We start from the raw sequence: 24988 nt of genomic DNA, 5'->3' as shown, positions 1-24988 counted from the left end.
GTCAGAAAGAGCCCATGAGAAGGGAATGCTACCCACTCCAGTATTCTTGCCTGGAGAATCCAAAGGACAGAGGCTACAGTCCATGGGATCACAAAGAGTCAGACACAATTGAGCGACTGACACTTTGTATTACCTATATATATACAATAAGAGAGGTTTCAGCTGGAGGAAAAGCCCTCCATACATTTCAAAGGCTTATAGAGAAAGATATTTTTTGCAGTATATTCAGGGGATCATTGTTCTATTGCTCTAAGGCTACCAAGTTTCCAGTGCCCATAAAGGTTTTGACTAAATGGGTCAAAACTCTCTACTGTGAATTTCTATAATGGTTACAGAAGTAGTCTTTTTAGAATACCTGGTTTTTATAACAAACTTTGAAATCCAAACTAAGAGTGCAAAGGAGATTTTTTTTTTCACAGCTTCCAGAAATAACTTTACAGGAAAAAAATTAAAGAACGAAGCATAATTTCTAAGATTTAAAGTGATTTATGTGAAGTTGGATTAGTTCAGAAATATCTAACGTTATCAAGACAGTTACATCTATTAACCCTGTAGGTGATACAGGTTAACTGATTTTTAAAGATTACTTAGATCACTTTGGTTGCATCACTTACTTGGTAGAATATCAGCACAACCTTTTGAGAGTTAGCAGAAATACTTGATATTTCAGTAATTAAGAAGAGATTCAATATGGAGAGAATATGGGACAGTTTTGAATGTTGTCACCATTGAGGCCTAATTAACAAGAACCTTCACTGGAATACTGTGCTCAGCTTAGGGATGGATGTTGTTGTGGAACCCAGTAAATGGAATGATTGTTGATTCTTTGTCTAGAACAGTTACTGGAGCAGCACCCTCGAGTGAAGACCATAAACATTGCATGAATCTTCTCTCTCTCTCCTTTTCTATTCTGTATTATTGTACAGGGCGATGTTGGGCTTGCTATGGGTAAACTGTATGGAAATGACTTCAGCCAAACTACCATCTCTCGTTTTGAAGCCTTGAACCTCAGCTTTAAGAACATGTGCAAATTAAAGCCACTTTTGGAGAAGTGGCTAAATGATGCAGGTGGGTAAATATATAAAAAATATATATATTTCCTTGTTGATCATTTTATAGGAGGGATTGTTGTATAAATGGGGATTATATTTCTTATTACATTATTGATACTACAGAATCTTGAAGCTCACTAATCTTGAGAGGATCAACGTAAATTATGACTACATAAATTAGAGAGCTAATTCATTTAAATAGTCTAGTAATTACAAGGTACATAATCAGCAATAGTTTTTAGCTTTGGAACATTTCTTATATTTGAGCCCAGAATGAGAGACAGTTGAAGGAAGTTGAAGAGGATAAGAAGGCCTATGTATTTAAATAAACTTGAAAAACAAGTTTATTGGTTCTTCCTCCATGGATTATTATAAATTTGTTCCTGATAGTATTTCTGCTTTGTTATTAAAAGTGATCACAGAGGGAGGAGGGTTCGGGATGGGGAACACATGTATACCTGTGGCGGATTCATTTTGATATTTGGCAAAACTAATACAATTATGTAAAGTTTAAAAATAAAATAAAAGTAGAAAAAAAAAGTGATCACACATTGGTATGTATATACAATGGACTATTACTCAACCTAAAAAAGAATGAAATATTACCATTTACAACAACATGGATGGACCTAGAGAATATTATATTTAGTAAATAAGCCAAACAAAGACAACTACTGTATGATACCACTTATATGTGGAATCCAAAAAATAATACAAATGAATCTGTATTCATTTAGAAACAGAAACACAGACATAGAAGAAAAAAAAAAAAACTTATAGTTACCAAAAATGGGAGAGGGAGGGAGGGACGTATTAGGAGTATGAGTTTAATAAATACAAAAAATACAAATTACTACTATACATAGATAAGCAACAAAGACCTGCTGTATCGTACAGAGAATTATATTCAACATCTTGTAATACTCTGTAGTGAAATACAATCTGAAAAAATGTATTTATAACTGAATGACTTTGCTATATCCCTGAAACCAACAAAATATTGTAAATCCATTATACTTTGATTTTTTTTAAATGACCACCTTTTTATACATTAAAAAAATTGAGCTATTAATTTTAACTTACATGCCTTGTGCTGCGGTTTCCCTTTGGAGGTTTTGACTTTTGAGTCACAGAATCATAAACTGTGAGAGCTGTAAGGAATCATAGAGATCCCCTAAACTGTGGTTCTCACTGTAGATGTGAACAAAATTCAGGTCTTTCGCAAAGACAAACCTGTAACTCCCAGCTTTGAACAGTCTGATTTCGTTGTTCTACATACGGCCTCAGCATCTGTAATCTTACTGAGTCCCACAGGTGAGAGAACCTGTGGTCTGTTCCCTTCATAGAACACAGAGTGGAAAGAAACTCAGAGATGTCTCTGACATGCTCAGGGTCATTAAACTATTAAATGACCGAATCTTGTTTAAGCTTTAATTAGTTTAAAAGTGTTTCATTGTTTGGTTTGAGGGGAAGGAGAGGAATACCAGTGAAATAAAATGAGAGGTCATTTGCAAGATAAACATTTAACAGTCAGTAATTTCCAGGTTTTCTTCCTTTCATCCTTAGAGTTAATAAATAAAAGAGCAAGCAAAACCAAAACAGGAGAACAGAACTCTCATAAAAGCAGAAGAGGTAGAGCTTGGAGTAAAGAGAGGAGTAGTAGACTGCCTTGTCAGAAACAAATCAAAGACTAGCAGTGACAATATAATGAACCATCCTGGGACAGAGAATGCCAGTAAGAGCAGTGGAAAGATCCATGGTAGTGAACATATTTTAATATAAGTTATAATAACCTAAAGTATTTTGGTTGATTGTTATTGTTAATATGTATATTATGTGCATGAATCATACTCAGCTAATTTGATTTATGTGTTTTCTTCTTTCTTACAGAGAACCTCTCATCTGATTCAGCTCTCTCCAGCCCAAGTGCCCTGAATTCTCCAGGGATGGGGATTGAGGGCTTGAACCGTAGGAGGAAGAAACGCACCAGCATAGAGACCAACATTCGTGTGGCCTTAGAGAAGAGTTTCTTGGAGGTTGGTGAGGTTTTAACTTTTCATATACATGGGATTGTCTGTGTAATACTAACGTTATGTACAGGGGAAACACAAGTAGTTTGGTTTGGCTAAATTCTAGTGTTTGGAACCAGAACTCTTGGCTTCCTCACATTGTCCAAATGAGATTATGTGTATGAAGCACTGGAAAAATTCTTAAATTCCCACTAATAAATAAGGCATTTGTTTCATTCATGATTAATTTTCCTTAAAAAAAAAAAAAATATATATATATATAAGAATAACATTCTAAGTTAATATGACTACATTTAATAAATGCTTATTAGAATATAGAAGTTTTTTGTTAGAAGTGGAGTAATATGGCCCTGTATAGCCCAACTTCATTCTCTTGTTTCTCCTCCCGTTTGCTTATTCATTTAATGACATGGTTATGCCTGTAGTTCAGAAAGTTTTTCCAACAGATGATTTTATTATTTTCCCCTTCAGAATCAAAAGCCTACCTCGGAAGAAATCACCATGATTGCTGATCAACTTAACATGGAAAAGGAGGTAATACGTGTTTGGTTTTGTAACCGCCGCCAGAAGGAAAAAAGAATCAACCCCCCCAGCAGTGGTGGGACCAGCAGCTCGCCTATCAAAGCAGTTTTCCCCAGCCCAGCCTCACTGGTAAGGATGGGATGCAAGGGCACGTGCTCGAGGGCTAATGTTTACATTATGAGTGACCTATCAAATGAATTTATATCATTATAGGAATCTATTATATATATTCATGTTGAATAAAGGTATATACATTTATATTTTAAATGTTACCAAAGTAATGAAATCTCTTGTTGTTAACCCAAGAACTTAACTGATCTTTTTTTTTAAACAGTTTTAATCCTTTCCTATTTCATTGCAGTTTCATTATTCTCTTGATTATTCTCTTCTCTGCTATGGTTTCTTAGGTTACTCTATAACTGGGAGTCAGTTTGCAGCTAATATCAGTTATCTAAAAAATCTTTAGTTGCTCTTTATTCATTTTGGGTTCTAAGGCTCAATTTATTAAACTTTTACTTAGATGATTAAGTGATACAATACAATACAATAAATTCCCCAGATAACCTTTAGCTCTGAGTTCGTATTGATGTGGCCCTTTTATTTATAACCTTATTGAGTAACCACTGCCGTTAACATTAAAATAGTATTCCTAGACTGAAGGGACATATAGTTGTCATGTGACTCACTTGATCTTTAGAACAATTGTGAATGTGATGCCATGTTTCCAACCAGGATTCCAAAGATGGGAATATTGTTGAGTTTGCATTTCTGATACTTTCTTGTTAATTTATTTCTAATTTAATATTACTCCATGCCAAGGAGACTTTTCAAACTAAAGTAATCATTAATAGCACTTCCTAGTTTAAGTGAAAGCTTTGATTGTTAACTGGTAAGACTTTAATCATAAAGTTCATGAGATAGTAGTTATGAAAATGATAGTATTAGGTAATTTTGTTTTATGTACATGACTTTTGTGTTTTCAATTTATTGGTACTAGAAGGAGGAAGGGAGGAAGGATAGAAGGAAGGCAATATTTGCTACTTTAGTGTATCAATATGTAATTTCAAAAAAAGAAACTGTCCATTTTAAGAAATTTGTTTTATATTCTTTCCGTAATGAGATTTCATTAAAAACAAAATCAAGACAGTCTTGCCCCCACATAGCTGAAAATAGAAGTAATGTACAAGAACTCCAAATTCTATGATCCCCTTGAATAGTTTTCTTGTTTAGATCACTTATAATGGTGTAGTATTTTTTAATGCTTTAGAGTATATCTTATTCAACATAATTGAAATATGGGAGTTTTTAAGTTAATTTCTCATTAAAACTTGGACAAAGCCGTTTGTAATATTAGTGAAAAACCATCTAGTAAAAGCAGCCTTTCAACATAAGCCAGTTTTCTCAATTCCAAGGTCAGAGAGTAATTAATAAAATCATTTCATTTTGGACAGTTTAATTTCATTCTGTTGTATCTGGAATTTTTAAAATGTTTGTAGGAAAAATAAATCTACAGTATGGACTTAAATTTTTAAATTTTGGTTTTTAAATGCTTTTGCATGTTTTCACTTCCGGCCTCTAGGTGGCAACCACACCAAGCCTTGTGACAAGCAGTGCAGCAACTACCCTCACGGTCAATCCAGTCCTTCCTTTAACCAGCGCTGCGGTAACTAATCTCTCTGTTACAGGTAAGCAGCAAGCAGGCTGTGCAGCTGTTAGGCAAATAGGAGGCCCATGATAAGTTTCTGTGAGAATCTGCCATTAAATTGTAAACTAAGGATTTAACTAAAAATATATATTGCTTTTTTTTAAAAAAAGTTGTATGCCAAAACCTGAACTCCTAAAAAAGTATCAGGCATAATACATTTTTCCAGAAAGAATGCTTTCACATAAAGATTTTATCTTTTTTTCTTTCCCACATTACTTTGTCTTTTACATTGCTCCTCAGCGTTACCTTTTTTTTTTTTTTGGCCATGCCACGCAGCAGGATCTTAGTTTCCCATCTAGGGATTGAACCTGCAGTGGAAGCGCCAAGTCTTAACCACTGGGCCACCAGGGAAGGCCCAGGGTTACTTTTTTTCCAATTAACTTCTCCTCCCCTTAAAAATGCTTAATAGCTTCAGCTTTTTGCATTCAGGAAAACATCCAAATTCACCATGAATTTATAAACCATTTACTGTCTGGACCTTATCTTCCACTCATCTTTTCTCGATCCTATCCTCAAAACACAGGAAAAGATCCTCTGTACCTTTTGTAAACATCCCCACAGTGTAAAATGTCCATCCCAGCCTTCACTTCTTTCTGTTAGTGATGAAACTACTCCAGCTTAAATATCATTTCTTCTTGGATATATACTGTTTAGCTTCTCCAGGAAATTATTTCCACCTGCCTATATTATAAACAATTTTTATACTTCTTTCTTTTCCAGTAGACTTTGTACATCTCAGAAGGTCTGTCATTTTTGAAATGTCAGTGCCTAGCTTAGTGTTTGACACATTCATGGTAAAAATGAATAAATATTTTCTGTTTAAATGGCACATTTTCCAGATACATCTAAAATAAATTAGTATTGTCATCAGAATTTTTTTAGTGATACATATTGCAGAAGACATTCTCTAATTATTCACCAGGTTGATATATATGCTAGTAACCATTGGATAGATTTATGATCTTTCATAATCAAGCTTAAATTTAACCTGGAGTTGGGAAATTTGATTTTTTTTTCCACTCATATTTTAAGTGACAAAATTGGATTAAATGGTTTTATGTAGTTATTAAATTTCTAAGTTAGAAAATTTCATAATATTGTTAATTCAGAGCAGTACCTTTGCTAACTTTTGGGCCTTTGACCTCTTTGAAAATTTGGTGAAAGCTATAAACTTTTCCTCTCACAAAATAGACATACTCAGTTTTTAGTAAAATACAAGGAGGTTTATAAATGACAAACCTCATCAGCTCTCACCTTACTAAGGCTTGCCATTTCTGAATGTCTTAGAGGTAAATTAAAAGCTTCTGTTCCAGAGTGTATACTATTCAGCACCTTAGCTTCATATGCAAACTGTTGTGATTGGTTGCTGTTGTGATGGTCACCAGGAACATGGAATTCCTGCCTCTGCGGCAGTTACTCTCTGCCCTAACTGCATTAACTGGTAAATTGTGTAGTTTACCTTCCAAACAAATTATAAGTCATATGACATTAGGTTTAAAGATAACTCTCTATTGTTAAAAAAAAAAAAATCATAATAGTTCAGACATTAAGAACAAGTAGCTTTGCAGATTTCATAAAATGGCGCATTAAATGGCACAAACCTGAAGCAAAAGGTAATTTTAAGAAGATACACATACTCAAAACTAGCTGGAAATTAAAAAAATTTTGGTGATCTTAACTGACTAATCAAATTCTCTTAAACTCAATTACTTGGCCCATTTATGTACATTTAATTATGACAATTTTCTGAAATGTTAGTAACTTTTGGAATGAAATTTTTCTTTAATCATTAAAATTTTTAACATGGGAAATTCAAATTGGAAAGACAAAGCCACTGTGAGTGCTGTTTTTATATCTTTTTTTATGTGTGCATAGATGTACAATTCTAATAGTATTTACAGTGTCTGCTGCTCTTTTTTTAAACTTAATATCTTTTAACATCTTCCTCTGTTACTATAATCTTTACTTTTCTAGTTTTGATTTGCCTTAATATCAAATGATTGTACTGTAATTTCATAAACATTTCTATATGCTGACATCATGGTTAAGTTCTACAGAGGGTAGCCAGCTTTCCCAGTCTGAGCCCTGCAAATATTAAATCCCAGGAAACTCCTCAAGGCTCTAAGCCACATAACCAGCCCTGCTTGTTCACTACGGTATTTCTCATGTCCAGCACACCACCTAGAGTGTAAGATGCCCAGTAATTATTAAATGAATGAAGTTTTCACTATTATGAATACTATAATGAACACCTTTGTGCATACAGCTTTTTCTTTAATTTTTTTAATATCATTTCAGAGGTATAGAAAAGTTAAAAGAATCGTCTCAAGAAATCCCAAATCTCTTCCTTACATTTTCCAAATATTAAAATTTTACCGTATTTGCTTCCTCTCTTCCTTTTCCCTGATCTGTGTGTTTCTCTTCCTGTGTTTGTGTATGTGGTTTTTTTCTGAACTGTTTTTAAGAGCAAATTACAGATATGCCCCCTTTACCCCTAACACTTAACTATATATTTTTTTAATAAGCAAGAAATTCTATATATAACCAGAGTAGTTATAGAACATCAGGTTATTAACATTGACTCAATTACTATTATCTAGTAAATAACTCACATTCAGATTTTGCCAGTTGAATCAGTAATGTTGCTTACAGCAAAAGAAAATCTAAGATCATGTATTGCATTCAGTTGCTGTGTCTTTTAGTTTCGTTTAATTTGGGACAATTTGAATCTTTGTGTTTTGTGGCATTGATAGTTTTGAAGAGTATAGCTAGTTATTTTGTAGAATGTCCCTTAATTTGGGTTTACCTAAATGTTTTATCCGGAGAAGGCGATGGCACCCCACTCCAGTACTCTTGCCTGGAAAATCCCATGGACAGAGGAGCCTGGAAGGCTGCAGTCCATGGGGTCGCAAAGAGTCGGACACGACTGAGCGACTTCACTTTCTTTTCACTTTCATGCATTGGAGAAGGAAATGGCAACCCACTCCAGTGTTCTTGCCTGGAGAATCCCAGGGACGGGGGGGTGCCTCATGGGCTGCTGTCTCGGGTCGCACAGAGTCGGACACAACTGACGCGACTTAGCAGCAGTAGCAAATGTTTTATCATGATTAGATTCAGATGATGTACTTTGGGCAGGAACCCCACAGAAGTGGTGTTGAGTCCGTATTGTGCCTTATGCGGAGACGTGTGCTGTTGGTTAGTCCCAATGTTATTAACTCTGATAATTTCATTAAGGTGATATTTGCCAGATTTTTTCATTGTATAAGTTATTGTATATTGTTAATGTAGTAACATTCTAGAGTTATTTTACTTTTTACAGTTAGTATCTTATGAGGAGTTTGAGACTGCAAATATCCTGCTCCTCAAATGTTTATACACTAGTGTCCATTGATGATTTTTGCCTGAATCTATGTTATTGTGACTCTCATATAGTTTCATCATTTCTTTTACATTTATTAGTTGGCTTTCAACTCTAAGGATGAACTTTTCCTTTTCCCCTATTTATCTATCTTTATCAGTGTGGACTCAGAAATTCTTTCTGTATTCAATAGGTTACAATCACTTTTTATTTTAATATTCAGATTTTCCAGATTTAGCCAAAGGGAACTACTTCAAAGTGGCTTCTGTGCCCTTTTGATGTGTCCCTAGAATTCTTCGAGTACTTCCTGATTTTTTTGGCACACATGATGTTCAGCCTCATCTTAAAGTTTCTCTGCCTCTGGCCTACAATCAGCCTCCTTAAAATCCCCAAGTTCGTACTGAGATCTCCAGTTCCAATCCAGTATCCTCTCGTTCATTCTTTTCTATCCTAATCTCTTTCCATATTTTAACTCCCTTCTCAGTGACAAGTAACCTGGCTCCCATTATCAACAATTACAAATTACTTAATTGCACAGTCCTATAGTGAAAAGAAAGGGATTTCAAAATTGCTAACCCATGCCTCTGGAAAGACCGACTAATTCAGTTCAGTTTAGAGTTCTTGTCTTAAGCCTGAAGACATGATGTCCAAATACTGTGTTCAAAAGTTATCTGTGTTAGTTCTTCTTATATACCCTTCAGTGTATTTACGTTATTCATTTGAAATTCCATTTATTTTTTGTTCATATTAAGTATTAGTGTTTTTCCTTCCATCCTTGTGATTTTTTTAAAGACTATGCGATATTAAGTTCTCCTTGGAAAAATGTCATTCCTTTCTATCATAATTCTCTGTATCCTTTCTATCCCATTCCCACTTGTGCCATTCCTGCATACTTAGGTGACCTTTTTTTGCTTAACAGACATTCTGAAAATCACTCCACATTAGTTCATGGAAATCTTCATTATCTTGTTTTATTGTTGTAGGATACTCCCTTATGTGGAGCTTCCTTGGTGGCTCAGAGGTTAAAGCATCTGCCTGCAATGCGGGAGACCTGGGTTCAATCCCTGGGTCGGGAAGATCCCCTGGAGAAGGAAATGGCAACCCACTCCAGTATTCTTGCTTGGAGAATCCCATGGACGGAGGAGCCTGGTAGGCTATAGTCCATGGGGTCACAGAGAGTCGGGCACTACTGAGAGACCTAACTTTCACTTTAACTAACTTTGACTCCATTATGTGGATATACTACATTTTATTTTAACTCCTTTCCTGTTGTATGGACATTGAATTTGTTTCCAATATTTTTTAATTATTGACCATGCTGCAGGAGTAACCTTGTGGATAAATATTTTTGTACTGTTGGAAGTGTGTCTTGAGGGTAAATTTCAAAAAGTAGAAGTGCTGAGTCAAAAAGTATCTATGTAGTTTTGTTGGATACTATCAAATTGCCTTCCAAAAGGAGTGTACTTATTTTCATTCCCACTAATAATACATGCGAAGAGTCGACTCATTGGAGAAGACCCTGATGCTGGAAGGGATTGGGGGCAGGAGGAGAAGGGGACAACAGAGGATGAGATGGCTGGATGGCATCACCGACTCGATGCACATGAGTTTGGGTGAACTCCGGGAGTTGGTGATGGACAGGGAGGCCTGGTGTGCTTCGATTCATGGGGTCGCAAAGAGTCAGACACGACTGAGCGACTGAACTGAACTGAATAATACATGAGAGGGCCAGCTTCCCCATAGCCTATGTACTTTTTAATTTTTGCCAGTCTGATATGTGATAAATTATATCTCTCTCAGTGTACCTTTATTTTTTTATTTTTGGCTGTGCTAGGTCTTTGTGGCTGTGCATGGGCTATCTCTAGTTGCGCTATATGGACTTCTCATTGCAGCAAGGCACAGGCTCTGGAGCGCACGGCTTCAGTAGTTGCCGCTTTGGGGCTCAGCAGTTGCAGTTCAAGGGTGCTGTACTGCGCAGGCTCAGTAGTTGTGGTACGAGGACTCGGTTGCCCCTGTGGCCTGGGGGGTCTTCTTGGACCAGGGATAGCACCCACACCCACCACATTGGCAGGTGGATTCTTAACTGCTGACCACTGGGGAAGTTCGCTCAGAGTACTTTAAATTTCAGTTTTTTAATCATGTAAAGTTGGACATCATTTCATATACTTAAGAGTCATTTTTCATCTTTTATAACAGTGACATTGGTTTTGTTTCACATCAGTTGATCAATATTGCACAGACTAGAAATTCCAGCTGAGGGAAGTGGTAAGACCAGACATTGTTGTCTTCTTTCCAACCATATTAGTTTTATGTTGGTGCATAACAATTACTAAAACTTAGTGGCCTAAATCAATACTCATTTACTATCCCACGTGTAGGTTGGAAGTTTAAGCATAGATTAGAGCTAAGTCCTCTGCTCGGGGATTTACCAGGCTGAAGTTAAGATGTTGGCTGGGGCTGTGACCTCATATGACGACCAAGATCTTCCAAGTTCATTAGTTTTCAGAATTCGATCCATATAGTTATAGGACTGAAGTCCCCCCACCCCGCCCTTTTTTTTTTTTTTTTTGCTGGCTGTCAGCTAGATCAGTCAAATCCCACAGGCTAACCCCAAGTCCTAGCTCCATGACCTTAAACGTGGCAGCTTCTTCAAAAACAACATGAAAATCTCTATCCAGTCAGCTAATACAGAGAATCTTATAAATATAAGGTAATCAGTCCTCTCATCCTTGTCATATGATATTATCCAGTTAAAGGAATAGTTATTGCATCTCGCATCATATTCACAGATCTACGTGTACTTAAGAGATGGGGATTATACATCAGGATTTTGATGTCTTCTTTTAAAGAGTTTCTGAGTTGGTTTTGGCAGGCAGATAGATTACTACAGATTAGCTTGACCCTTTCAAGACTTATTTTTTAAGCTTTACTAGATTGGCCTAAAGCAGCCTTCAGTAGTTTCAGCTGTGACTCTTCTGGGGTCTCTAATGAATGCCCAACTCAATAGTGTCTCCTCTCTGTGTAGTTAGACAAGGAGTATCTCCTTGTCTTGCATGAATTCCAAGGGTCATTCAGCTTATAGCCACCCCTGCTTAGACTCATAGCGTTTCCCTGTGCATGTGTAATTTTGTATTCAACTAAGGATTCTAGGAAACCCCGTTGTACATTTCTATGTAGTTTCTTCCTTTCCACTACTCTTTCCTGCAAACTCCAGCCATTTTGGCATCAGCCATAGTTTTCGTCTCCTTGAATCAGTGAAATTTCTGTGCTCTACTTAGTTTCCTCCCCAAGCACTTACCAGGGACTTCCCCGGTGGCACAATGGTTAAGAATCCACCTGCCAGTGCAGAGCAAATAAACCCGTGTGCAGCAGCTACTGAGCCTGCATTCTGCAGCTCCTAAAGCCCTTGTGCCTAGAGCCTGTGCTCACAGCAACAGAAACCACCACAATGAGAAGCCCACGCACCGCAACGAAGAGTAGCCCCCACTCACCACAGCTGGAGAAAACCTGTGCAAAGCAGTGAAGACCCAGTGCTGCCAGAAAGAAACAGATAGAAGTGCTCCCAAATAAAGGGCCCACATCATTTGTTTCTCTTTCTTCAGGGATCACAGCCCTGTGCTGCTTATCTTCTCATATTTAAAACATTTCTCATATGTTTCTCTCTTCTTATTATGCTATAAGGGTAAGTTTGCTATCATTACTCTTATTGTCAAAGGCCAAATATTAAATAAACAATCAGAATTTATAACTCTGACAGACAAAGTCTAAGGTGAGCCCCCACCACGGTGTCTGTCTTGTAGTGTTCATGCTTCTGTGACTCTGTCTTGTTAGCAGACTTACTTCAGAGACCCACCTCACCAGTCAGGTAACTGGGGGTGACCTCTAACTTTGAGGTTGACCTTCAGCCAACAGCCAGAAAGAAGCTGGGCATTTAGTCTAGAGTAGCAAGCAAATTCTGCCAAATGATTTTTTCCAACAACCCAGGTGAGCTTGGCAACATACTCTTTGCCAGTTATGCCAACAGAATGAACCAGTTTGGCTGGTACCTTTCTTGTGGCCTTGCAGAGGACCAGCTAGGCTGTGCTTGCACGCCTGACCCACAGAAACTGTGATAGTAAATGTGTGTTTTATGTTGCCAAGTTTGTAGTACTTTGTTAAATAGCAATAGAAAGTGAGCATGATAGCATTGGGATGGTTTAGTCGCTCAATCTTTTCTGGCTATTTGCAACCCTATGGACTGTGTAGCCCACCAGGCACCTGTGTCCATGGGATTTCCCAGGTAAAAATACTGGAATGGGTTGCCATTTCCCTTTCCAAGGGATCTTCTCAACCCCGGGATCGAACCCACCTCTACTGCATTGCAGGTGGATTCTTTACAACTGAGCCAGCAGGGAAGCCCACAATAGTATTAAATTTGCATAAATATTGTTCAAGGCCAGACCATGATAGGGTAAAAAAAAAAAAAATGTAATCTTACAGCACTTAAACCCTGCTCCTTGAAAGAGAAGATTACAAGAGTCGGATGTCAAATGGATTTTGTTTTCTTCCTCTTGTCAGCTCAACGTCATGTCCTGTTTTAGTTTTATTCCTGTTTGGACCATAACTTTCTTATTATAGCCTCTTTTGCTCTGAAATTTTTATACAGCCTTTCTTTTTTTCTGTTGATGAAAGTAGCATATTCTTTCACTTATATTATTTATGAAAGTCATTCAATATCTTATAGTTTATCTAATACACTCTACTTTCTTTCTAAAGATTTTCTCCTTGGAGTCCTCATGATTGGTTAATTTAACTTCTTTTCATTGTGTTCCTGAGTTAAATTCAACATTTCTGGTAAACTTTTCTAGAATAGAAGATGAATGATCATGACTGTACTGCTCCAGGAAGATACCTATTTTTATGTGTCTTAAGAACTTGTAAAAATTCCACAGCCCTTAATAATCTCAACTAAACATGCTCTGCCTCAAATTCTTATTCCGAAGTAACGTTTCATAATAAACCACATGCAGCCCCACAGCTATTATCAGTCTCTCCCTGCTCACTCCTCCAGTACCATGGCGGTTACTCGTCTGCTCCGTCTCTGTGGATCTGCCTGTCTCAGACAAATGTAAATGGAGTCGTATAATACATGACCTTCTGCGTCTTGCTTCTTCCATTTAGGATATTTCCAAGGTTTATCCATGTTGCAGAGTAATATTGGAACTTCATTCCTTTTAATGATTGAGTGGTATTTCATTGTATGGATATACCATATTCTGTTTATTATACGAGTTGATGGTCATTTGAGTTACTTACAGTTTGGGGCCATTTTCCATACTGTTGATATGAGTATGCATTTACAAGTTTTACTGGTTATATGTTTTCATTTCTCTAGGGTATATATTTAGGAGTAGAATTGCTGCATTATGCAGCATACCAAAATATTATAAACAACTTATGGCCCCAAAAATTAGGTGACTCAGATGAAATGGACAAATTTTGAGGAAGACACGAAATACCAAAACTGACTCAACAAGAAATAGAAAACCTTTAAAAGACCTAAAACAAGTAAATGAACCAAAAAGAAATGCCTAAACTCAGATGGCTGTAACAGTGAATTCTATCAGAAATTTGAGCAAGAAGTAAGAGTTACTCTTGAGCAGTCTCCTCCAGAAGATAGACGTGGAACAACTCATTGTATGAAGCCAGTATTACCTTGCTATTAAAGCCAAACAAAGATATCATAAGAAAAAGATTATAAACCCATATCACTCATGAAAATGTACACAGAAGCCCTCAACAAAATCTTAACAAGTCAAATCTAGCAACATATAAAATAGATTATACATGACCAAGGAGTTATCCCAGGAATAAAAAGTTGGCTTAATAATTGAACATAAATTAATGTAACACACCATAGTAATAGAAGACCAAATTCTCATGATCATCTTACCAGATACAGAAAAAGCATTTGACAAAATCCAACACCCATTCATGATTAAAAAAATCTGGAATAGAAGAAGGCTTCCTAAGCTGATAAAGAGCATCAACTGAAAAACCTACAACTAACAGCATACTAAATGGGAAGGACTGAATGCTTTCCCCCCTGACATTGGGAACAAAGGAAGAATGTTTGCTCTGACAGATTTCTAATGAGTCTAGTTATAGCCAGCTTAACAATGGAAAATAATTTTAAACATCCAGTTTGAAAAGGGAGAAGTTAAAACTGTCTTTTTTTCTTCATCATCCTATATGTATAAAATTCCCAGGGAGTTCACTCAGCAAAAAAAAAAAAAAAAAAAAAATTCCTAGAACTCAATAGTAAGGGACTATCTTTCCTGGTGCAATGTATACGAATCATTGCAAGGGACATGGGTTCAACCCCTGGTCTAGGAAGATCCCACATGCCTCAGAGCAATGAAGCCTGTGTGCCGCAACTACAGAGCCCTCACTCTTAATAGCCCAGGAGCCACAACTACTGAAGCTTGTGCACCACAGCCTGTGCTCTGCAACGAGAGAGGCCACCGCAGTAAGCCTGCCGAACTCAGCCGCAGCTCCTGCCGCCTGTGCACCTCAAGGAGCAGTAGCATCCACTTGCTGCAGCTAGAGAAAGCCCACACAAAGGAACAAAACTCAGTGCAGCCTAAACACATAGATAAATAAATTTTTAAAACTCAATAATAAAAATATAAGCAACTTGGTTTTTTAAAGGGGCAAAAGATTTTAATATATAATAACATTACATCTAATATACATTATATATAATATACATTATAAAGGACAGAAATGGTATGGACCTAACAGAAGCAGAAGAGATAAAGAAGAGGTGGTAAGAATACACAGAAGAACTATACAAAAAAGATCTTTACGATCCATATAGCCACAATGGTGTGATTACTGACCTAGAACCAGACATCCAGAATGTGAAGTCACGTGGGCCTTAGGAAGCATCACCCTGAACAAAGTTGGTGGAGGTGATGGAATTCCAGTTGAGCTATTTCAAACCCTAAAAGATGATGCTATGAAAGTGCTGCACTCAAATGCCAGCAAATCTGGAAAACTCAGCAGTGGCCACAGGACTGGAAAAGTTTTCATTCCAATCCCAAAGAAAGGTAGTGCCAAAGAATGCTCAAACAACTGCACAATTGCACTCATCTCACATGCTAGCAAAGTAATGCTCAAAATTCTCCAAGCCAGGCTTCAACAGTACATGAACCATGAACTTCCAGATATTCAAGCTGGGCTTAGAAAAGGCAGAGGAACCAGAGATCAAATTGCCAACATCCACTGGATCATCAAAGAAGCAAGAGAGTTCCAGAAAAACATCTACTACTGCTTTACTGACTACACCAAAGCTTTTGACTGTGTGGATCATAACAAACTGTGGAAAATTCTTCACAAGATGGGAATACCAGGCCACCTGACCTGCCTCCTGAGAAATCTGTATGCAGGTCAAGAAGCAAGAGTTAGAACCGGACATGGAACAACAGACTGGTTCCAAATCGGGGAAGGAGTACATCAAAGCTGTATCTTTGTCACCCTGCTTATTTAACTTAAATGCAGAGTACCTCATGAGAAATGCTAGACTAGATGAAGCACAAGCTGGAATCAAGATTGCCGGGAGAAATATCAATAACCTCAGATATGCAGATAACACCACACTTATGGCAGAAAGCAAAGAAGAACTAAAGAGCCTCTTGATGAAAGTGAAAGAAGAGAGTGAAAAAGTTGGCTTAAAACTCAATATTCAGAAAACGAAGATCATGGCTTCTGGTCCCGTCACTTCATGGCAAATAGATGGGGAAACAGTGGTAACAGTGACAGATTTTATTTTGGGGGGCTCCAAAATCACTGCAGATGGTGACCGCAGCCATGAAATTAAAAGATGCTTGCTCCTTGCAAGAAAAGTTATGACCAACCTAGACAGCATATTAAAAAGCAGAGTCATTACTTTGTCAACAAAGGTCTGTCTAGTCAAAGCTATGGTTTTTTCAGTAGTCATGTATGAATGTGAGATTTGGACTATAAAGAAAGATGAGGGGGCCAGCCTCTGCCGCTGCCCGGGAGCAGCCGGCCCAGAACCTCCTGTGGGCCCACACAGAGCCCGTGGGCCTGCCTGCGCTGCCCGCCACCTCTCAGCCCTTCCGGGCACCGCTGGCCAAGCCCCCCACGCCCCCTTAGATGGTGCACAAGCGGAAGGGGGCCGGGGTCCCCGCCTGCACCCCCTGTAAGCAGCCCTGCGCTCCCCCTCCGCCCCGGGAGGGGCCCCCGCGGAGGCTGGCAGGGACTCGGTCTGAGCGGGGGGCGACGACGCCCACTGTCCGGAGGGCCCAGAGCTGCTGGGCAACTGCCACAGGGAGCTGCCCCCCGACGCCCCAGATATCAACCAGCTCCCGCCCTCCATCCTGCTCAAGATATTTTCCAATTTATCTCTGGATGAATGTTGCCTTTCTGCATCATTGGTTTGCAAGTACTGGCGTGGTGACCTTTGTTTAGATTTCCAGTTTTGGAAGCAGCTGGATCTTAGTAGTTGTCAGCAGGTCACTGATGAATTATTGGAAAAAATTGCACCAAGAAGTCAAAATATAATTGAAATCAGCATTTCTGATTGTCGCAGTATGTCTGATACTGGCGTATGTGTTCTAGCATTTAAATGTCCTGGACTTCATAGGTATACAGCTTACAGGTGTAAACAGCTTTCTGACACCTCTATTATTGCAGTTGCCTCTCACTGTCCTTTACTTCAGAAAGTTCATGTAAGCAACCAGGACAAACTGACTGATGAAGGACTCAAAACAGCTGGGGTCGAAATGCAGAGAACTCAAAGATATCGTTTCGGCCAGTGTTACAAGATCTCAGATGAAGCCATGATCGTCATAGCTAAGGGCTGTCTGAAATTACGAAGAATATACATGCAGGAAAACAAATTCTCGACTGACATCTTATCGTATTATTGTCTTCCACGCTATTTAGTTCCTCCTGGATCCTTCCGAATTTCACATGCACTGCTTCAATCAGCTCCTGGAGAGTGGATAACATACCTAGGGACCCAGGTCTTATTAGACAAGCAGCCAATCATGAATAGGGGCAGACTTGGCCTTAAATTTTAATTCTTATATTTTTTTGCATTTCAAAGTATAGATATTCATTTTATCTATTAAAAAGTAAAACCCACTAAGTGTACTTGCAGGGAATATTTATCTTAAAAAGGAAGGATTATGTAAAAATGAGCCCACCTGCTGGTTTTATTTTCCTTTTCCAGTAATGTTTATATTGTAACTTAAACATTTTTCTGGCTCTAAAAATTAGGTATGCCTTTGTTTTCTAGTGCATATTTCTGTTATTTAAACCTGCTTGTACACATATGAAGAAAACCAATTTGAAACATTTCTGTTTATGCACAAAGTATACCTTAATGGTATCTTGGGCAGAGGGTAAGAACCTCACTTTTACAAGGGAAGTAGAAATGGTGGATTTGCTTATGGAGCTTTAAATTCAGTTCAGTTCAGTCACTCAGTCGTGTCCAACTCTTTGTGACCCCATGAATCGCAGCACGCCAGGCCCGCCTGTCCATCACTAGCTCCCGAAGTTCACTCAGACTCACGTCCACTGGCACACTGATGCCATCCAGCCATCTCATCCTCTATCGTCCCCTTCTCCTCCTGCCCCCAATCCCTCCCAGCATCAGAGTCTTTTCCAGTGAGTCAGCTCTTCGCATGAGGTGGCCAAAGTACTGGAGTTTCAGCTTGAGCATCATTCCTTCCAAAGAAATCTCAGGGCTGTTCTCCTTCAGAATGGACTGGTTGGATCTCCCTGTAGTCTAGTTCAGTTCAGTCACTCAGTCCTGTCCGACTCTTTGCGACCCCATGAATCGCAGCACGCCAGGCCTTCCTGTCCATCACCAACTCCCAGAGTTCACTCAGACTCACGTCCATCGAGTCAGTGATGCCATCCAGCCATCTCATCCTCTGTCGTCCCCTTCTCCTCCTGCCTCCAATCCCTCCCAGCATCAGTCTTTTCCAATGAGTCAACTCTTCGCATGAGGTGGCCAAAGTACTGGAGTTTCAGCTTGAGCATCATTCCTTCCAAAGAAATCCCAGGGCTGATCTCCTTCAGAATGGACTGGTTGGATCTCCTTGCAGTCCAAGGGACTCTCAACAGTCTTCTCCAACACCACAGTTCAAAAGCATCAATTCTTCGGCACTCAGCTTTCTTCACAGTCCAACTCTCACATCCATACATGACCACTGGAAAAACCAAGCCTTGACTAGACGGACCTTTGTTGGCAAAGTAATGTCTCTGCTTTTCAATATGCTATCTAGGTTAGTCATAATTTTTCTTGCAAGGAGTAAGCGTCTTTTAATTTCATTGCTGCAGTTACCATTGGGAATTTAGTCTGTATGTCAGAAGGATAAAGCCAATTCTGTCATCAGTTTGAAAGAAAAATAAGATTTTGCTGAAATCTTGTCTAAGTGGCTTTAACACTATTAGAGAACTTAAAAAACTGTTACAATAAATCAAACTGTTTTAGAATAGCAACATAAAGTTGGGGTTAACTGTTTCAGATGTATATTTATGTAAAAATTAGGTTTTGGTATTGGCACTTAGGTAACAAAGGAAAATATGGTGTATATATATTTGTATTTTAATGAAATACTGGCACCATATAAAATGTTAATTTTTAAATCAGTGGGCCAGAATTTCAGTGTGAATATGGAAAAAAAGATTGTCATTTTATGAACTGCAAGAATAAATATATGTGTTTTAAATACTGAAGTATTCAGTTTTAAATTTTTCTTTCATTTTGAAAACATGCAAGAGCTAAATTAGACTTTTAATTAGTGGTTAATAGCAGTGAATAAATAAACCTGTCTAAAAATTAAAAAAAAGAAAGCTGAGCACTGAAGAATTGATGCTTTTGAACTGTGGTGTTGGAGAAGACTCTTGAGAGTCCCTTGGACTGCAAGGAGATCCAACCAGTCAATCGTAAAGGATATCAGTCCTGAATATACATTGGAAGGACTGATGTTGAAGCTGAAACTCCAATACTTTGGCCACCTGATGCAAAGAACTGACTCCTTAGAAAAAATCCTGATACTGGGAAAGATTGAAGGTGGGAAGAGAAGGGGATGACCGAGGATGAGATGATTGGATGGCATCACCAACTTGGACATGAGTTTGAGTAAGTTCCAAGAATTGGTGATAGACAGGGAAGCCTTTGCAAGTCCATGGGCTCACAAAGAGTTGGACAGGACTGAGCAACTGAACTGAACTGATACATTATATCAAAGATATAAGAATGACTAATAAGCACATGAAAAGATGTTCAACATTATTACTCAGAGAAATGCTAGTTTAAAATCATAATGAGATACTTCTTAATACTAAATGGTATAATCAGAAAGACCAAAAATAATAGGTCTTGGAGATATGGAGAAACTGGAATCTTCATGCATTGTTGGTGGAAATGTAAAATGATATGGGCACTTTGGAAGATACTTTGGCAGTGTGTTTAAAAGTTAATCATAAATTTACCTTCCTACCCAATAGTTCCCCCAAGAGAACAGCAAACATTTCCACAAAAACTTTAACACAATGGTCATAGCAGCATTATTCGTAATAATCAAAAACTGGAAACAAGCCATTACCCACCAGCTGGTGAATGAATTAAACGTCATGTGGTCTATCCCTGCAGTGGAATACTTTTAAGACAAAAGGAAGTATTGATTCCTACTACACCATGGATAAACCTTGAAAACAGCATGCTAACTGAAGGAAGGTAGATGCGAAAGACTACAAACCAAGTGATTCATTTATATTACGTATCTGGGAAAGGTAAATCTACAGATCAAAAAGCAGACGACTGGAGGCTGTTGGTGGGAACAAGCGTGACTGCAGATAGGTACTAGGGACCTTTTTCAGTCATAAACTAGATGGGGGTGATGGCTGTACCACTCTGTCAATATATTAAAAACCATTGAATTTTATACTTAAATTGGGTCAATTTTATGGCATATAAATTGTATCTCTCTAAATCTATTTTTTTTAAAAGATGAGATGGGTGCTTGCCTTGGCAGCGCATGTACTAAAATTATAACAATACAGAGATAGGGATTAACAGATACTAACTACTATATATAAAATCAATAAACAATAGGGATTTACTGTATAGCTCAGGGAACTATATCCAGTATCCTATAGTAACCTGCAATGGAAAAGAATGGAGGGGAATGTATGTATAGATACAGACGTATGTATAACGGAATTACTTTGCTGTACACCTGAGCAATATTTAAACCAACTAAAATCATTAAAAAAAATTTTTTTTAATTAAAAAAGATGAGATGGGAAGCAAGAGGTTATGCCAAACACTATGTATGCTTGCAGGTAACTTTCTGCTAACCTTGTGAGGTGGATGATGGCATCTTATTTTGTTGTTGAGCACATTGAAGCTCAGCAAACATCAATTCCCTGATCAAAATTGCCCAAGTAATTGAGTTGCTAAGAATATAGATAAAAGATATATGTTGATTAAAATGTGATTTACTGACTGGGAGAAATAATTTGAAGATCTTACTAAGTTATTGTGCTCTAGTGCTTATGGGACATTCATGTTGAAGACACTTAGAATGTGACTGGAGGACGCAGGAGTGTACGGTTAGCTGCTCGGTTATCTGGGTCTTTGATACCCTGTGGACTGTAGCCCATCTTTGTCCATGGAATTTCCCAAGCAAGAATACTGGACTAGGTTGCAGTTTCCTCCTCTGGGGGATCTTCTCAACCCAGGGATCAAACCTGAGTCCCCTATGTCTCATTGGAGATTGGCATTATTGGATTGTGTCTCTTTGGCAGGCACATTTTTTACCATTGTGCCACCTGGGAAGTGGTTGGAAGATAAAACCAGAAAAAACTACTTTGAATGGTTTCTGGAGTCATTGTCTCTTCAGATCAGATCAGTCGCTGAGTCGTGTCCAACTCTTTGCGACCCCATGAATCGCAGCACGCCAGGCCTCCATCACCAACTCCCAGAGTTCACTCAGACTCGGGTCCATCGAGTCAGTGATGCCATCCAGCCATCTCATCCTCTGTCGTCCCCTTCTCCTCCTGCCCCCAATCCCTCCAAGCATCAGAGTCTTTTCCAATGAGTCAACTCTTCGCATGAGGTGGCCAAAGTACTGGAGTTTCAGCTTTAGCATCATTCCTTCCAAAGAAATCCCAGGGCTGATCTCCTTCAGAATGGACTGGTTGGATCTCCTTGAAGTCCAAGGGACTCTCAAGAGTCTTCTCCAACACCACAGTTCAAAAGCATCAATTCTTCGGCCCTCAGCCTTCTTCACAGTCCAACTCTCACATCCATACACGACCACAGGAAAAACCATAGCCTTGACTAGACAGATCTTTGTTGGCAAAGTAATGTCTCTGCTTTTGAATATGCTGTCTAGGTTGGTCATAACTTTCCTTCCAAGGAGTAAGCGTCTTTTAATTTCATGGCTGCAGTCACCATCTGCAGTGATTTTGGAACCCAGAAAAATAAAGTCTGACACTGTTTCCACTGTTTCCCCATCTATTTCCCATGAAGTGATGGGACCGGATGCCATGATCTTCATTTTCTGAATGTTGAGCTTTAAGCCAACTTTCTCACTCTCCACTTTCACTTTCCTCAAGAGGCTTTTTAGTTCCTCTTCACTTTCTGCCATAAGGGTGGTGTCATCTGCATATCTGAGGTTATTGAGATTTCTCCCCACAATCTTGAATCCAGCTTGTGTTTCTTCCAGTCCAGCGTTTCTCATGATGTACTCTGCGTATAAGTTAAATAAGCAGGGTGACAATATACAGCCTTGACGTACTCCTTTTCCTATTTGGAACCAGTCTGTTTTTCCATGTCCAGTTCTAACTGTTGCTTCCTGACCTGCATACAAATTTCTCAAGAAGCAGATCAGGTGTTCTGGTATTCCCATCTCTTTCAGAATTTTCCACAGTTTATTGTGATCCACATAGTCAAAGGCTTTGGCATAATCAATAAAGCAGAAATAGATGTTTTTCTGGAACTCTCTTGCTTTTTCCATGATCCAGCAGATGTTGGCAATTTGATCTCTGGTTCCTCTGCCTTTGTCCCTTAGCTTATCTTAAATTCACTGATGAAATTATTCAGATTTTCTCTGTATACATGTGGGATTTTAAGAAAGTGATGCTGAGTAGTCTAAAAATGGCTCTGGAGAGTGAAGAAAGAGTGAAATAAACGTCACTTTAAGCTTTTGACCTCAAGATATGGGCGATTTCATCAGAACTTTGAAAAGAAAGTAGTGCCCATAAGTGAAATCAAGTTAGATAATGTGAGAAATTGGTCAAGAAAAGATTGAAATTTACTAGCAGCAGAAGAAAAATGAGAAAAGACATTTACCTTCCTACAGAACAGTGTGCACATCTTAGGAAAAGAGTGTCAAAAAGTGGAAAAGTGTATGAATCTGCCAAACATAAGAGCCAACATAGCTTCAATAGCCCAGCGACATAAACTGATTTGATAGATTTAGAACTGAATGATGATATTGTGATTAATAATATCCACAAAGATGTAATTTGTACTTATGGACAGCACGAGTGAAGAGGGAATCATCTTATATTTTTGAGAAGGGCAGAAGAGTAAGTAAATCCTCCCTTTTCAGTTAACAGTAAGAAAGGTATGTTTACCTGAATCATTCAGAGACTGCATAGCACTTTCGTGTAACGTGATAGGAAATGGGGACAATAGAGTCAGTACTGAAGTAGATGGGGTCTGATTTCCTCCTAGCTCTGTGATACGTTTGCTATGACCAGCGCATTTTCTTGGCAAAACTCTATTAGTCTTTGCCCTGCTTCATTCCGTATTTCAAGGCCAAATTTTCCTGTAACTCCAGGTGTTTCCTGACTTCCTACTTTTGCATTTGAGTCCCCTATAATGAAAACGACATCTGTTTTGGGTGTTAGTTCTAAAAGGTCTTGTAGGTCTTCATAGAACCGTTCAACTTCAGCTTCTTCAGTGTTACTGGTTGGGGATTAGACTTGGATTACTGTGATATTGAATAGTTTGCCTTGGAAACACCCTCTTCCAACAACACAAGAGAAGACTCTACACATGGACATCACCAGATGGTCAACACCGAAATCAGATTGATTATGTTCTTTGCAGCCAAAAATGGAGAAGCTCTATACAGTCAACAAAAACAAGACCGGAAGCTGACTGTGGCTCAGATCATGACCTCCTTATCACCAAATTCAGACTTATATTGAAGAAAATAGGGAAAACCACTAGACCATTCAGGTATGACCTAAATCAAATCCCTTATGACTATACAGTGGAAGTGAGAAATAGATTTAAGGGCCTAGATCTGATAGATAGAGTGCCTGATGAACTATGGAATGAGGTTCGTGACATTGTATAGGAGACAGGGATCAAGACCATCCCCATGGAAAACAATTGCAAAAAAGCAAAATGGCTGTCTGGGGAGGCCTTACAAATAGCTGTGAAAAGAAGAAAAGCGAAAAGCAAAGGAGAAAAGGAAAGATATAAGCATCTGAATGCAGAGTTCCAAAGAATAGCAAGAAGAGATAAGAAAGCCTTCCTCAGCGATCAATGCAAAGAAATAGAGGAAAACAGCAGAATGGGAAAGATTAGAGATCTCTTCAAGAAAATTAGAGATACCAAGGGAACATTTCATGCAAAGATGGGCTCAATAAAGGACAGAAATGGTATGGACCTAACAGAAGCAGAAGATATTAAGAAGAAGTGGCAAGAATACACAGAAGAATTATACAAAAAAGATCTTCATGACCCAGATAATCACGATGATGTGATCACTGACCTAGAGCCAGACATCCTGGAATGTGAAGTCAAATGGGCCTTAGAAAGCATCACTACAAACAAAGCTAGTGGAGGTGATAGAATTCCAGTTGAGCTGTTTCAAATCCTGAAAGGTGATGCTGTGAAAGTGCTGCACTCAATATGCCAGCACATTTGGAAAACTCAGCAGTGGCCACAGGACTGGAAAAGGTCAGTTTTCATTCCAATCCCAAAGAAAGGCAATGCCAAAGAATGCTCAAACTACCACACAATTGCACTCATCTCACACGCTAGTAAAGTAATGCTCAAAATTCTCCAAGCCGGCTTCAGCAATACGTGAACTGTGAACTTCCTGATGTTCAAGCTGGTTTTAGAAAAGGCAGAGGAACCAGAGATCAAATTGCCAACATCCGCTGGATCATGGAAAAAGCAAGAGAGTTCCAGAAAAACATCTATTTCTGTTTTATTGACTATGCCAAAGCCTTTGACTATGTGGATCACAATAAACTGTGGAAAATTCTGAAA

General features: G+C 38.5%; 1 protein-coding gene across 6 annotated transcripts in view; it reads left to right on the top strand.

The window, feature by feature from the left end:
* The window catches only part of POU2F1 (POU class 2 homeobox 1), a 202357-nt gene that overhangs the window by 172075 nt on the left and 5294 nt on the right, over positions 1-24988 (top strand). For all 6 annotated transcript variants that reach the window (XM_061399424.1, XM_061399427.1, XM_061399420.1 and 3 more), the window contains 4 exons: positions 927-1068; positions 2943-3088; positions 3554-3733; positions 5184-5289. In XM_061399424.1, coding sequence (XP_061255408.1) covers positions 927-1068; positions 2943-3088; positions 3554-3733; positions 5184-5289 — 574 coding nt within the window. The remainder of the gene's footprint in view (positions 1-926; positions 1069-2942; positions 3089-3553; positions 3734-5183; positions 5290-24988) is intronic.

Source organism: Bos javanicus, chromosome 3 (genome assembly GCF_032452875.1).
Source record: "Bos javanicus breed banteng chromosome 3, ARS-OSU_banteng_1.0, whole genome shotgun sequence".
Taxonomy (NCBI): Eukaryota; Metazoa; Chordata; class Mammalia; order Artiodactyla; family Bovidae; genus Bos; species Bos javanicus.
Note: the sequence above shows the minus strand (reverse complement) of the source record. Positions and strands in the feature narration are given on the sequence as shown.